This window comes from Delphinapterus leucas, chromosome 18 (genome assembly GCF_059928025.1).
Source record: "Delphinapterus leucas isolate spDelLeu-1000000601 "Yukka" chromosome 18, BTC_Dleu_Yukka2, whole genome shotgun sequence".
In the NCBI taxonomy this organism is placed as follows: domain Eukaryota; kingdom Metazoa; phylum Chordata; class Mammalia; order Artiodactyla; family Monodontidae; genus Delphinapterus; species Delphinapterus leucas.
This window is the reverse complement of record NC_143146.1, coordinates 28831508-28848475: the sequence shown is the minus strand read 5'-3', so window position 1 is coordinate 28848475 and position 16968 is coordinate 28831508. Positions and strand designations below refer to the sequence as shown.

General features: G+C 38.6%; 1 protein-coding gene and 2 pseudogenes across 19 annotated transcripts in view; 2 read left to right on the top strand and 1 right to left on the bottom strand.

Annotated features, from left to right (window-relative positions):
• Window positions 1-16968, bottom strand: part of MYCBP2 (MYC binding protein 2) — a 276112-nt gene that overhangs the window by 172837 nt on the left and 86307 nt on the right. For 18 of the 19 annotated variants that reach the window (XM_089899231.1, XM_089899222.1, XM_089899228.1 and 15 more), the window contains 2 exons: window positions 11099-11244; window positions 10728-10829 (listed from right to left, as the gene is read on the bottom strand). In XM_089899231.1, the coding sequence (XP_089755357.1) occupies window positions 10728-10829; window positions 11099-11244 (248 nt within the window). The remainder of the gene's footprint in view (window positions 1-10727; window positions 10830-11098; window positions 11245-16968) is intronic. The other variant, XM_089899230.1, reaches the window with a different exon arrangement.
• LOC111176480 (chromosome transmission fidelity protein 8 homolog pseudogene) lies at window positions 1681-2813 on the top strand (annotated as a pseudogene).
• LOC149746836 (decreased expression in renal and prostate cancer protein-like) lies at window positions 2792-4381 on the top strand (annotated as a pseudogene).

Sequence of the window (16968 nt, the reverse complement as noted above, 5' to 3'; positions counted from 1 at the left end):
AATACCAAACACCAACAAAGTTTTAAATTAATGATTAAATTTTAACAAGGTCTTCAAGATTTAATATCCACATCAATCCTGATACAAAACCAAGATGTTACTGACAACTACATTCTGTCATAGAGGTAAGAAAACAAGGTGGTCAAAAACAAAAAATTCCTATGATCTGAGATATACATATTTATATACATACACATTTATATACACACATATACATACATACAACATACACACACATATACATGTATATATATATAAAATCACTGCTTTATAAAGACAGAATTGTATAAGCTATATTTGATTTGATTTACTAAAAAAGATAAATCTAACTTTATGGTTTTAACCACATACACAAAATCAGACACAAGGATAAGCTGAATTTCATACTGATGATGAAGAGGGGACTCTAAACCCAGTAACATTTTTAGAACATTAACGGTTCTCTCATAAAACAATTTCTTGCTGAAGCTCCTCTATGTACGTATACATACATACATAAATATACACTGACACAGATTACAGTCATTTCTACTTATACAGTATTTAAGAAAAAAATCTGTAGCCAAATTAATTTCAATAAAATTTAAAAACTGTTTTCCCCATTACTGTTTAGCTTGAAAAGAAAACGTTAAATTATGCCTTAAAATTTTAGTTCTTTTCTTATAGAACAGCACCACAGCTTCCTTGAGTTTTAGCAATATCAAAAATGCTTACAAATTTCAAAACACTAAATTTGACAGTTAAGAAGTTACAGTATTTGAAAAGGAAATTGACAGTATATATGCACTGAACATTTTTAATTAAATTTCTGTGATTCTCTATAGATCTTCAGCTTAACTAATTTTTCTAACAATGCGACAAAATGAAACTACTGCTCTGTAATAAAATTTGACAAATGTCATATTAAATACCAAAGTACCCTGCATTAAACATTAAAAAATGGGTAGAAAAAAATATATTTAAATTATGTCTCTAGATATAGAAAAAAACACAAGCAGCATCAATTCTATGAAAAACCAACAATAACATATTCTATGATTATTACAGGTAGAAATATGCTAATTTAATGTTAATAGAAGAATTAAATATTATTTTCCAGTAACGCAGTATCAATCATTTTCAAACTAAGATTATATAAACTAAGCTTCATCTTTAAAATATAATAAAATGAGATACATTTCAAATACGAACACATGTCATTTCTTCAACATGCCCTATTTTTCAATTGATTTACTAAAGCAGATAACATAAATCACTCTAAAAAGCGTAAGACACTTTCCAACTATACAAAAGAATTGTAAATATTAAAATAACAATAATATTAAGCTGTATTACCATTTTCTAATTTCTGTGGTCTGCCTGAGATATTATGTCTTTCCATAAAAATATTATACCCATAATATTCAGAGTAATTTAGCTTCTCATAAATTCAATCTTTTCAGAGTCGTTTCTATACATAAATACAGAAGGCCCACTGGCAATCACACATAGAAAGTACATCACTCGAGCTCAACTTAAGTTACCATTTATAATATCAAGTTACCAGGTTCTAAAATACTCTTGTATCCCATGGACTAAAATAATTTTTCTTACATAGTTAAGTCACTCATTTATTCACCAAACATTTTTGATTATCTTTAATGTAACAGATGCTAGGTATCATAGATATAATGACAAAGACACAGATCTCATTCAAATTCAGTCTACCAGGGAAGACAGAATAAAAACAAAGAGTTGCAATATGTTCTAATAAATACTATAAAGTAAATCTATACACATGATATCCTGAAGGATGAAAAGTGATCAAATCAACTTGAGTGAATCAAAGAGGTTTCAAAGAGGGACTTCCCTGGTGGTGCAGTGGTTAAGAATCTGCCTGCCAGTGCAGGGGACACGGGTTCGAGCCCGGGTCCAGGAAGATCCCACATGCCGTGGAGCAACTAAGCCCGTGCACCACAACTACGGAGCCTGTGCTCTGAAGCCTGCGAGCCACAACTGCTGAGCCCGCAGGCCAGAACTACTGAAGCCTGTGCGCCTAGAGCCTGTCCTCTGCAACGAGAAGCCACCGCAATGCACCACAATGAAGAGTAGCCCCCACTCGCCACAACTAGCGAAAGCCTGCGCACAGCAAAGAAGACCCAACGCAGCCAAAAAAAAAAAAGAGATTTCAAAAAATGAGAAAAAGTTTGCCAAGAGAAAGAAGAGAAGAGAGGGCATTCCAGGTAAAAGGAATAGGATTTATAAAAGCATGAAGACATAAACAACATTACTGTATGGTCATTAAAAACACACACGAGTGCTCACGGCGGCGATGGCAACAGCGGCAGGAGGACTGGTTGTCACCCGTTGGCTGTGCGGCGCTGCGCTCGGCGGCGGCCATTGCAGCTTATTTTCAGTTGCTTTCTAAAGACGCAAAGCTCACGGTGCAGACAGTTATTTCCAGTGCTGGGGCTGGAGGCCTGGCAGAGTGGGTGCTGATGGAGCTACAGGGGGAGACCGAGGCTCGCTACAGCACTGGGTTAGCTGGAAACCTCCTGGGAGACCTGCACCACTGAGGGAATCCCTGTGCTGATCGTGGGGCATCATATCCTGTATGGGAAAATCATCCACCTGGAGAAACCCTTTGCCGTCCTTGTTAAACACACTCCCGGGGGGGAGCAAGACTGTGATGATCTTGGCTGTGAGAATGGCACCCCGTACCTGGTGACAGCACTCATCAAAAACAAGATCCTTTTCAAAACTCGCCCCAAGCCCATTATCACCAACATCCCCAAGAAAGTATGAAAGAACCCCAGATTTTCCTAGAGAGCAGCCAACTCCTTGGACTCATGCTCCACTGTCACCTCGAGGACAGATGGATAGTTCCCTGGGACCACAAGGGGGTCCTGTTTTAAACACAGGCCACTCACTGGGTATGAACTCAGATCCCTTCCTTATGGCAACAGGTTCTCTTGGTGGAAATTTGGCCCCATTTCCAAGGAACCCACCTCCTTTTCCAACTTCATCAGGTTCACTGGCTTCAAATCCAGCACCTTTCCCTGCTGGTGCTCGTGACCCAAGCATGGCTTCTTCTCCAAGAGGGATGAATCCCACTGGCACAGGTGCAGTTTCCTTCCCAAGGCCGGGTGGTCTCTTGGGCCCAAGCCCAGGGTCAGCTCTAAATCCTAGAGCAGGGGCTCTTCCAGGCCCAGGACCTGTCTAACCCAAGGTTAGGGAGTCTCCCAGGGCCAGGTCCTATGTCCAACCCAAGGCCAGATGGTGTTCTGGGAACAGGTCCTGACTCCAGAAGTGGTGGCCCAATGGGCCCTGGATCTGGACCCAACCTGAGAACAGGTGTCCTGTTGAGGTCTGGGAATGGTCCTCCCAATCCTAGACATGTTGGCCTGGGCCCCGGACCAAGTCCCAATCTGAGATCAGGCTTTGTAGGTACAAACCCTGCCCCAAGGTACATTTCCAGGCCCTGGCCTTGGGCCCAACCCAAGATCAAGTGGCCTGAGTCCAGGCCTTGGGCCTAATCCAAGGGCAGGTGGCCTGGGCCCAAGCCCTAATTTGGACACCAGAGCGGGTGGCCTCTTGGGCACAGGATCTGGTCTTAAGAATGGTTGGACCTCAAAGCCCAGATCTTGCCCCCATTCTAAGAGCAGCTGGTCTTTTAGGAGCAAATTCAGCTTCTTTCTCATAAGCTTCTGGAAACGTGGGCACAAGCCCATCTTCCATGGCCAGCACACCTGGCCCCACAGGCCCAAACTTGGGTCCTGGCTCTTGGGGAACTGGCCTTCCAGGGCCAATTCCATCCCCCATGTCGAGGGCTCCTGGCCCCATTGGCCCTAATTCAGCTCATTTTTCAAGGCCTGCTGGCCTCATGGGAGTAAATGCTAATCCTTTTCAAAGGGGGACAGGTTCAGGGGGATTGAACCCAGCTGCTTTCTCTGTCTTCTAACACATTGGCTTCAAACCCAGTTAACTTCCAGAGGTCTGCTGGCCTCCAGGGCTCAAGTCCGGCAATTTTCCCAAGAGCCTCTGGGCCACTAGGCTCCAACCCAGCTAACTTCCCAGGGGCCAATGGTTTACAGGGTCCAAGCCCAGCTACCTTCCCAAGGTCTACTGGCTCATTAGGCCCTGGTCAGGTTAATTCCCCCAGGTCAGCTCCCTAGGCTCTTCACCAGCAGGCCCTGTGGGTATCAACCCAGCTCCTTTCGCAAAGTCAACTGGGACCCTGGGTCTAAACCCAGCTTCCTTTCCAAGGATGAATGGCCCTGCAAGCAAGACTTTGGTCCCATTTCCTAGAGTGGGGAGCCTCCCTGGAACAAACCCAGCTGCTTTCCCCAGACCAGGGGCTCCAATGGCTGCAATGTACCCAAATGGAATGTTACCCCCTTAGGCACCATTTCCTCTCCAGGACCACCGTGGTTTCCAGACACTGTGGTTCTGAGCAGGGGCTGTGTTTTGGGTGAAAGGGTAGATATGGAGCTACAGTCTGAAGTACACAGCTGGGGTTCAAGTTCAAATGAGCCTTTTTCCCCCCCTCTGTGTCTTTCTTGACTGAAGGTAAAATGTTATCTGTGGGACATGGACTTTGGCAGGTGGGAATGATCCCCAGCCTTCCAGAAGCCTGCTGTGCTTCTGTCCCACAGCTTTCTGCCCCTTGTTTCTTACTCGTTCCTTGAATTGTTCTTGTGGACTTTTCCTCAGGGATACATTGGCCTGCAGGTCTCAATTCATATGCGGTCTCCTGCTCACCACTGGAGAATCAGCTCACTGCTCTCTAGAAATGTTGCGTTGGTGAGTTGACCACGCTTCAGCAGCACTGACCTGGCCACCCTCTACCGCCATACCTTCCCCTGGGGGCTGGAACACAGAACAGGGAAGTGCAACCACTTCAGAGAGCCACCAAATACAATTTCTGCTTGCCTGACTGGGCCTGCAGCCCCCTTCTCCTGGGACTTACTTAGAGGAAGCCAGGATCAAGGCTCCACTGCTCACCCCACTCCCTCTCCACTGGTACTCCCAATCAAAGAACCTCAAAATTAAACTGATGTGGATGGGGTTATGTGAATTGGGGTGGGGGTGGGGGGAATGAAGGGGAGAAATCAGTGTGCTTCGTTCAGCCTGATGTGAAAGGACGGTTGGTGTTTTCCTGCAGTGTATCTTTTCTTACTGTTTCTTTAATAAATGGGATGAGAGGGAAAAAAAAAAAACCACACACACATAGCTGAAATGGATGGAGTATAAGGTTATGAGGCATAAAGTAGTGGGAAATGAGTTTGGAGATGAATATACAAAAGAGATAATTAATGTCTTTTGATACCATTACACTTCATTGTAGAGGCGATAAGAAGTCCATGAAATGTTTTCAGTTAGTCAACAAGCACATATTAACTACTGACCAATTTCAGGCACCATGCAAGGTTCTAGGAACACTTGGATAAACAAGACCCCATCTCTGATTCAAGAAGCTCACAGTCTAATGGTTGAGGGAAAGTTTACATAAAACTCAAGAAGAAATTATGATGGTGTGCTATGACAAAACTTAGCACACTGGAGGGGCAGCTGGCAAAACTTGAGGGTGGGAAAGTATGGAGTTACTTTCAGAAAGTTACTGGTGATACATTTCAAGAACCTAAAAATTATTATTATCCTTTGGCCCAGTAATTATACAAACAGAAATCTGTCCTAAGGAAAACTGAAATATTTTTTAAAAGATTTCAGCTCAAAGGTGTTATTATAACCTTATTAATTGTAATGAAAAATTAAAACAATCCAAAAAGAAGAACAGTTAATAAAAAACTATAGTATATTTTCTCACTGGAATAATATTCAGCCATTAAAACAAGATTTATAAAGAAAAAGTACTTCTGTGCTATTTAAATTAGCAAGCACATAACATTGCTCACCGTTTTGCAAAAATTAAAAATAATACCTAATAAAGGTGGTGCTACAGGAAAACACCACTCTCATACATTAGTCTTAGGAAGATAAATTCCTATAACATGTTTTAAAATTTTGAAATATCTGTTAAAATTTAAAACATACACACTCTCTGGCCCAAATATGCTATTTCTGGGAAGCTCTATTATATAAACAAAAATTCCACTACATATGGCTACAAGTTTAAGAATATATTATTATAGCAAAATCCACAAAACCCTGAAAATAACCTTAATGACCATGAACAAAATAATGGCTGAAAAAACTGTGGTACAGACATATTATGAAATGTTATGTAGCTATTAAATAGAATGTGATAGATCCATATTCACTAGTATGTGTTCATGTTGTACTGTAAAATGGGAAAAAGGTGTTGCAAACAACTGTATATTTAATACAATATCCCTTCTGTAAATAAACATATGCCTACACGCTCACATATGTATAGATATCTGCACATGATTATATTTTAATGGAGTAAGATACAGAAATATACCTGTTAGACTAAACCTCATTTGCTTGGTAAAAGAGAATGGGAGGGCAAGGAAAAAACTGCTAGAAAATTTTTAAAAACGTACATAATGTAACATTAAGCAAATATATGAAATATAAGATTCAGTCAGTGAGGGACTTCCTGGTGGAGCAGTGGTTAAGTATCTGACTGCCAATGCAGGGGACATGGGTTTGAGCCCTGGTCCAAGAAGATCCCACATGCCGCGGAGCAACTAAGCCCATGCACCACAACTACTGAGCCTGTGCTCTAGAGCCCGCGAGCCACAACTACTGAAGCCGCGCACCTAGAGGCCGTGCTCCAAACAAGAGAAGCGAAGTCACCACAATGAGAAGCCTACACACTGCAACAAAGAATAGCTCCCACTCGCCGCAACGAGCAAAAGCCTGCATGCAGCAATGAAGACCCAACACAGCCAATAAGTAAATAAATAAATAAACTTATATACTAAAAAAAAGATTCAGTCAGTGATATAACTGGAAATGTATAAAACTCAATTAGAAGATACCGATGAAATAAATAAAAGTAATAATTTAATTAAAGGATAGGCTTGTGGAAAACCTTTAACCTAAATTCCTGTATTAGTTCAATATGGTATTGCAATAAGGCACAAAAAACTTACGATATAATTATTAAGGGGAAAAAACAGTACACCAATATATATCACAGTATGAAATGATGTAAAATGTCTAAACAAAAAAGTATGCATAGAAAACCTTTAAGAAAGTATACCAAAATTCTATAGTGGTTATCTTTGGATGAGAATTACATTGATATTTTTTCTTACTTATGTTTTCCATGTGCTTCATATAATATTTTAATTTAAAAGGAGACTTTAAGGTAGTATTGGAAGATCAGCTACTACTGGATTTGACATGTCAAATCAAGAAAACTTAATGGTTTCCGAGGCTTTAAAATCAATAGCAATAACTTCTCAATCACTCTGAAACTGGAGAGACTATAATAAACTTGTTTTTACATTCTAATTTGTGACTATGGGAAACTGATTTGTTTCTATCAAAATAGAATCATTTTATTCTACAGAAGATGTAGGGGGTTTTATTAATAATAATCAAAATTTCGTGATGAGCATCCCAATGTTGCGAGAAAAGCAATCAAGTAGAGGCCAGAGCTGGAAAAGAATCAAATCCAAAGAGAAGAGAAGTTTACTAAACAGCCCACCACCACCACTAGCATCCTCATCATCACCATCGCCATCATCACCATTTACCCAGGGCTTAGTATAGGTCAGGCATCTGCATGCAAGTCACTTAATCCTCATCCCCACTTAACATAGGTACAGTTGTAATCTCCATTTTAAAGGTAGGGAAACTGAGGTTCAGAGTGGTTATGCTCCAAGTAAAACTTAAGAAGCCAGGATATGAACCAAAGTCTAACTTCAGAACCACCATGCTATATAGCTATGCTAACTATATAACTTATTATCCAAATGAGACTCTCTACCGAGAGCAAAAGGGGGCACTGTAAGAAATACGTCTGAACAGTAGGCATAAAATGGGACTGTCCTAGGCAAACCAGGACGTAACTCACCCCATCGACAGCTCACAATCATGGAATTTTGATTTGACATTTAGGGGAAAAAGAAAGAAGGAAAAATAGGCAACATTATTTGAGCTTAGTTTTTCTTAAAACAGAGCGCTGAGAAGGAATATAAAGATAAGAACACTGATACAATCACAGAAGGAATATAAAGATAAGAACACTGATACAATCACCCAGAAGTTCTGATGACTTAAAGAGTTCTACTTAAAAATCCCACTGAACAAGCACTCCACTTGTAAAGTTAATACAAGTCTCAGAGAACTTACATATCAATCAACTGTCTAATCTAAAAAACAAACTAAAAATGATCACAAACACCACTGAAATAAAATCTGTAAATGAATACTATTGGTACCTAAGAATATATATGTAAGAAAAGTATTATCTGGAAGACTAATAACATAAAAAAATTAAAGTTCCGACTTTATCAAAAAGTAGTAACCACACTACTTTCGGGGGTTTCAACAGCAACAGAAGAATTTGTGTCATAAACAGCAGCTGAACTATATCAATAGGCCTGAGGTTGATGAGCAAGGCTTTTGATACACGAGCCAGGTCCTAAAATTTTGATCAACTTTAAAACAAATAACACAAACTTGGTAAATAGGATGATAGATAAATCAAGTAAAATAATTTAACTTAACCTAATACTGAAAGGCTGAAATTTCAACACAGGTAAATTTCAACAATAAGCATAATTACCAACAGACTGCTAACTGTTAATTATCTAAAAAACACCAAGCAGAAGCCAAGGGGGGTGGGGATATGTGTGTGTGGAGAAAAGACAAGTATGTATGTGCGGCAGTTGGAACACTAAAAATTTGACATTCCTGTTCCTCATGAGGACAAAACGAGACTAACAATCGTCGCTAGCATGGTGCCAAACAAGAGCCCTAGAACACTGTGCATGTGACTCAAATCTGTATCGAGGACCCTCAGGCAGAAATGCTGAAGCACGAGGCCCAGGTGACTCTGATGTAGAAGGCCCATGTAACAAACTTAGAACATCACTGCCCTAGAGCAGCAGTTCTCACACTTCAGCACCCTCAGAATCGCTGGGAAAGCTTGTTAAAGCACAGATACAATAATCTAATTTCCATAAATATTTAAATAATGGAGTTTTTTTTAACTCTTAAAGTGTTAGAGTTTATGTTTTAAAGGTCTATGATACATTTTAAAATAAAAGCCAAAAGAATATTCTGCTATCACAAAGTTTTGTTGAATAACCAGTGCATCATCAATGTTCTTTTACTTCTGATACACAGAAATATATACTATACCTAGAGAAGAATAGCTTTTTATAGAGGGAGAGAAAAAAATAAGATATATAGCATTAGGCAAGTAATTAAATGTCATCACAAGGATTTGCTATACTTTGGTTGAAACATAGGAAATTGCTGTTTTTTGTAGGTCATTTCATATGATTCAACCTAATATTTCAAAAAAAAAAAACAGGTAGTAAAAGTAGCACTAGTAATTAACCTTAAGCAAATCATACTATTAATACAAAAGGAATTATCACTTAATTACCATGTGTCATAAAGACCCAGAACTTAAATTTTACCCTATTCTCTACATAACATTTAATATGCAATTTTCTCATACATTTATACAATATAAATAAGAGTAGATACATTAATCTCATTAAAATATCATTTAAAGGCAATGATTTTATGTAAATAAAGCCAAACAGCAAACATTCACTGTACCAATTCCTCAACATTGCTTATTAGACACTATAAAGAACAATCTTCAAGCTCTAAGCAGATGTCTTATGACCTAAGTTTAATAAAAACAGAATTACCATGTGTGCTATATATTTTATACTCAATACTTACTCCATTTTATATTAAAAAAAGGAATGCCTAAAACAGTCTGTAATGATGGTTAAATGAGTAATAGGTTTTATCTCCTGTATCAAATACCATGCCATTTTAATAAGTATTAAAATATACAATATCACTAAATATTTTGAATCAAAATTTTGCCTAGCAAAGGAATAAAATTACAGACCTTTGTAACAATCTGTCTTAATCTACAAAGAAAAGATTCTATTGGGCAAGAATAACTTTAGTAATACTTATATTTATCTCTGCTTGTTGGATATATACTAAAATACTATAATCACTGTTAAATGTAGTTTTTAGGCTGAGAAATGGTCATAAACAATGAGGAAAAGATAGATAATAAATCTATCTTTGCAATTAAAACCTGCAGACCCTCCAACTTACCCTTCTTGTACATAACCAGAATAAGCTTTTTCCAGAAAGATACATAAAAGCATAATTATGCACTAAATTGGAAGGAAGAGCAGTGAGACTATGCCCAAATGATAACAATTGTAAATGAGTAAGAAATCAGAACTTAAAATACTAAACTAATTTGGTGTTCAGAGTTAAGTAGATGAGTCAAAATATGGGTGAAGGACAGTTCTTCGAATTTGTATTTTTTTAAAGATTGCCATTGCTAATAGTTTTTGATGCTTGGCATATGGCACAATTCTTAATATGGTTGACCTATGCCATAAACACACTACTGAATTAAATGTATGTTATTAGCACAATTGTAATACCCTGAATATTTCCATAATACTTTCATGAGTTACTAGAATGTTACTAATTTTAATTTCTTACCAAATCAGCCTATTCTGTAAACTTTTAACTGGTCTCAGTGTAGGGTAAGAAAATGTATTTTCATATACATTTTCTCTGCAGCTACATCTTACCTCTTCCTTCATCTAATCTGTGTCTCCTGATTACACGCTGCCGTTTTTCTTCTTGTCGTAACTGAAGGTGTTCTTCAATGTTAACCCCGGGTACTGGGACAGCTAGATGATTGACAGTCAGTCAGTCAATTAGTTTTATAATAGATATGACAGAACTATATGAAATTCAAGAAAGTAAAAGCTAGCAAAAACACTGTCTAAAACACAAATGATTTTTACCACAAGGATCTTAGCAAAAAAGAGAAAAAGCATCTCATCCCTTAATCAATGAAACAGTCAGTTACCAAACACGGAGTACTGCATAATCAACTATTATCTTAATTTTTTAACACATATCTAAAAGGAATTATTTAGACTATCAGAAATACTACCTAACAGAAGGTCTAAAGGTATCATCTCCTTCACTGCATCAAGAATCCCTCTTTGTCTTGCCTCTTGACCATCCAATTCTCTTGCACAAGCCTTGCAACATCCACATACAGCACAGCCAGATTCTCCAGAACCACAACCACAGATCCTAAAAATAAACAAATAAATTATTAACTGAAATCCTTCTCTTTCCTTAAAACTCTGTAACATCTTTTCCGCACTTTTAAGATTAACTTAAATGAATCAGCAATGAAATCACCCCTTCAGATCAGGATTTGTCAATTTTAAAGAAAAGGTATGAAGAGATGAATAATTAAAAGGTATGAATAGATATTACACACTCCTGATAGGCATAATTGGTATATTTCTACAGAAAATACAAATGGATTCTGCTATCTTCAAAGCCATTATTAATAACGTCTTTAAAAAGGTTTCACAATTAGCGAGGCACCAGCAGCTTTAGTATTAAGAGGTTAGCAAACAAACAACATGGCTATCTCCCAGATAAGGGAGATGTGGGCAGCCTTCAGTGAGTGAGCCCAGTTTGCCAGCTTCATGAATTCTGTCTCCTTATCCCTCCCTCTCCTTTACACGCCATCATCTCCCATTCTCTTTCACTGCATCCAATTACCTGTTATTTTTCCTCTTCTTTGTCCTTTTCCTATCATTTGTGAACTAAGCATATGGCCTTTGATTATAACATAAAAGAAAACAAGAACACTCCCAGGAGCTGGCTAGAGGGTCGGTGAACACTAATTTCTTAGTCACATATCCTGCCAAAGTCCTAGCTTTAAAGTTATTTGGTTGGATCAGTCCTGAAAAACTTGTGACAGCCTCACTGAGCCTCTCCCTGGTTATCCAGATTTGTGGAGACACAAGACAAAGGATCTACCTGGCAACAGTTTTGAAACACATAGCTAGGTGCCCTGTGAAACTCCTGGCTTTCAAAAGCCAGTATTGGTGACAATTTGGAAGATCACTTACTACAACAGTAACAAACTGATAAAATAATAGGCCCTACTGACTTGGCCATGGGCACTATTTTAAAAATAATGTTTAATTCTAAATTTATTCTAAGATATGTAGTCACAGTTTTATGATATTTAAGTCATCTGTAATAGTGCTTAGTGTCCTCCATATTTATTCCTAAGTGGACTTTATTTGTGTGTTTATTTCTGCTTCAGTAATAAAGAAATTACTGTACTTGGTTAGATTCTATCCATTTAAATCCGTAAATAATTATTGGAAACTGATAGTATATCTCTGGGGAAAAAAGAAGAAGAAGAATTAACTTCAGAAAGGACCAAAGACTTTAGAAATTCACTTATGACATTTATCAATGGCTTAGGTTCAGAGATTGGGAATACTTAATTTTAAATGGAAATAGTTTGGGAAAGATCCAAAAAGATAAATTTCAACTCCAATGTTGTTTTTAAAAAAAATCACAGAATCTTTCTTTAATCCAAATTAAACTTTAAAATAAACAAGTCAGGGGCTTAAATACACTAAACAGAGCCAAATATAGAGCTTTCTAGAAGAAATACTATCCTTTGATAAAGAGAGCCAAAATATTTTTTAACAGGCTAAAAATGCAAAGAAAATTTATTGTTAAAAAATCATAATATTCCACAGCCCAAAAGAAAAGGCCTATTATATATGATCTATTTAACTATGTTAGGTCAAGTATAAACCCAGAAATATACTCATAGGAAATCCAGACATTATTTGGGAAGAAGCACCTGAATACTAACGAGGTGTCAAATAGGGAAGCCAGAGAGGAGGAGGTGGCTGTTCTCACTCAGGGTTTTTTTTCACAATATTCCCCCTACTTCCCAAAGTCAGCTAATTATCATAAATAATCTGATCTTACAAAGATCAGATCTATCATAATACAAAGATGTATGATAATTAATTTGATTTCCCAAAGGATACCCCATTATATTAGCTATAAACGGCAACACAAAAATTGGACTTGAAATTCTCTCCAAGATTCTAGGGGAAAACTTGCATTCTGATTCTGCCAAACTCACATATTAACTTTAAAGTGATAATAACATAGAACCCTGGGGGGAAAAAAGTAGTCCAACAAGAATGAAAAGGGTAATTGTAACAGGAATAACGCAACTTTAGAAGTGACAGCTCCTCGAACTCCTAAAATTGCGAATAATTTATCAATTCAAAAGAAAATTATATACCGCTAATTGAGTATTCTATATGATTTTGATAATTCCACACCGAAAAAATTCATGTTCAACACAAATAAATAGATCTTTGGCATTAAAGCAGTCTTACGAAAAGACTACAAATGAAGGCACAGACCCAAGCATTAAGGAAATTTATGACCTGTTTTAAAATAATGGCTTAAGTCAGACAGAGACAAATATCATATGATATCGCTTATATGTAGAATCTAAAAAAAGGCTACAAATGAATTTATCTACAAAATATCAATAAAAATAGAGTTAAGAGGTAGAAAATAAACTTATGGATACTGGGGGGTAACAAGGGGAGGAGGGATAAATTGGAAGATTGGGATTGACACACACACACTACTGTATATAAAACAGATAACTAATAAGGACCTACTGTATAGCACAGGGAACCCTACTCAGTACTCTGTAATGGCCTATATGGGAAAAGAATCTAAAAAAGAGTGGATATATGTGTATGTATAACTGATTCACTTTGTTATACACCTGAAGCTAACACAACATTGTAAATCAACTATATCCCAACAAAATTCAAAACAAAAACAGAATCTGAATAAATGGAAAGACACATCCTGTTACTGAGTGGGAATATTTAATACCATAAAAATCAATTCTTCTAAAACTAATAGATAAATTAAATGCAATTTAAATTATATTTTTTAATTAAATACTAAGAATAGTCCCCCAAACAATTAAAAAAGACAGACACTGAGAGTAGCTAACCTTACTAAATGTTAAAATACCATACAAAACATAAACCACATAATATTAGCATAAGACTAGATCAGTAGGTCAGGGAAATAATGGAAGGCCCAGAAAATAGATTCTGATATATAAGGGAATATAATAAATGATAAATCTGGTAGCCATTTCACACGTAATGACTGTACAACTGGCTACTGGTAAGAAAATACAGTTAGATGTCTGGCCCACATCAGAACAATAATCATCCATTGGCTTTAAAATTTATTAATGTAAAAAGAAATAAAACAGTCTTTTTGAAGAATATTTGAGATATCATATAATCATCTAGAAACTGAGACCTTTCTAGTCTAGAGAGAAAATTCAAAAATTTCAAAGAAATACGTATTTGCTTCTTAAAAATGTTAAGTGCTTTTGCGTAACAGAATATAACCTAATTTAGTTATATGATCATAAGTAAATTGGGAAACACTATTTGTACAGAAGACAGAAAACAGCTAATATGAAGAATATTCAGAGAACATCTTTCAATTTTTAAGGATAAAAACAATACAGGCAAAGGTTTTTAAGAGAAAACTCACAGAAGAGTATATTTAAATATCCAGGAAAAATGTGAGTCATGGAAATATATATGAAAATAATGATGAGATATCACTTCACATTCACTGAGTTGACAGAAATTAAAGAATTATATGATCTGCTGCTGGAAGTATTTCAAAAGAAACTGCCTTTTACTGCTGTTAGTGAAAACAGAAACCCTTCATTTTTTAAAAACATTAACCACCATAAACAAAACAAAAACAAAAACCAATAGTTTTTAAACAAGCAGTAACAGTCCTGGAAATACACTCCATAGAAATAGATTCACCAATACATAAAAACACAATATATGTACAAGTACATTTTTTTGTGAAATAAAAACTTAAGTAATAAAATGAACTGAGGAACTTGAGGAAAAAAATTAAAATAAGAGAGAACTTCAAGATGTCAGAGGAGTAAGACATGGAGATCACCTTCCTCCCCACAAAAACATCAGAAATACATCTACATGTGGAACAACTCCTACAGAACACCTACTGAATGCTGGCAGGAGACCTCAAACCTCCCAAAAGGCAAGAAACCCCCCACGTACCTGGATAGGGCAAAAGAAAAAGAAAAAACAGAGACAAAAGAATAGGGATGGGACCTGCACCAGTGGGAGGGAGCTGTGAAGGAGGAAAGGTTTCCACACACTAGGAAGCCCCTTCGTGGGCGGAGACTGCGGGTGGCGGAGGGGGGAAGCTTCGGAGCCGTGGAGGGGGGTAAGCTTCGGAGCCACGGAGGAGAGCACAGTAACAGGGGTGCGGAGGGCAAAGCGAAGAGATTCCTGCACAGAGGATCGGTGTCAACCAGCACTCACCGAGAGGCTTGTCTGCTCACCCGGGCGCGGGCTGGGAGCTGAGGCTCGGACTTCGGAGGTTGGATCCCAGGGAGAGGACTGGGGTTGGCAGAGTGAACACAGCCTGAAGGGGGGTTAGTGTACCACGGCTAGCCGGGAGGGAGCCCGGGAAAAAGTCTGGAGCTGCCGAAGAGGCAAGAAACCATTGTTTTGGGGTGCACGAGGAGAGGGCATTCAGAGAACCACCTAAACAAGCTGCAGAGATGGGCGCGAGGCGCGGCTATCAGCGCGGACACCACAGACAGGCATGAAACGCTAAGGCTGCTGCTGCAGCCACCAAGAAACCTGTGTGCAAGCACAGGTCAATGTCCACACCTCTCCTCCAGGGAGCCTGTGCAGCCCGCCACTGCCAGGGTCCCGTGATCCAGGGACAACTTCCCCGGGAGAACACACGGCGCGCCTCAGGCTGGCGAAACTTCACGCCGGCCTCTGCCGCCGCAGGCTCGCCCCGCATCCGTACCCCTCCCTCCCCCCGGCCTGAGTGAGCCAGAGCCCCCTAATCAGCTGCTCCTTTAACGCTGTCCTGTCTGAGCAAAGAACTGTGGCCCTCAGGCGACCTACATGCAGAGGCAGGGCCAAATCCAAAGCTGAAACCCTGAAGCTGCAGGAACAAGGAAGAGAAAGGGAAATCTCTCCCAACAGCCTCAGGAGCAGCGGATGAAATCTCCACAATCAACTTGACATACGTACCCTGCATCTGTGGAATACCTGAGTAGACAACGAATCATCCCAAAACTGAGGCAGTGGACTTTGGGAGAAATGATATATATATATTTTTTCCTTTTTCTCTTTTTGTGAGTGTGTATCCTTAGGCTTCTTTGTGTGACTTTGTCTGTATAGCTTTGCTTTTACCATTTGTCCTAGGGTTCTGTCTGTCCTGTTTTTTTGTTTTTAGTATAGTTTTTAGCACTTGTTATCATTGGTGGATTTGTTTTTTGGTTTGGCTGCTCTCTTCTTTCTTTTTCTTTTTGATTTTTTTATTACTTTTTAATTTTTTTATTTTTAATAATTATTTTTTATTTTAACAACTTTATTTTACTTTATTATCATTATCTTTTCTTTCTTTCTTTCTTTTCTTCTCCCTTTCCTTCTGAGCCATATGGCTAACAGGGCCTTGGTGCTCTGCCCGGGTGTTAGGCCTGTGCATCTCAGGTGGGAGAGCCGAGTTCAGAACACCGGTCCACCAGAGACCACCCAGCTCCGCATAATATCATTCAGCCAAAGCTCTCCCAGAGATCTCCGTCTCAACGCTAAAGCCAGCTCCACTCAACGACCAGCAAGCTACAGTGCTGCACACCCTATGACAAACAACTAGCAAGACTGAAACACAAACCCACCCATTACTACACAGGCTGCCTAAAATCATAATAACGTCACAGACATCCCAAAACATGACCAGACGTGGCCCTGCCTACCAGAAAGACAAGATCCAGCCTCATCCGCCAGAACACAGGCACTAGTCCCTTCCACCAGGAAGCCCACAAAACCCACTTAACCAATCTTAGCCACCGGGGGCAGACAC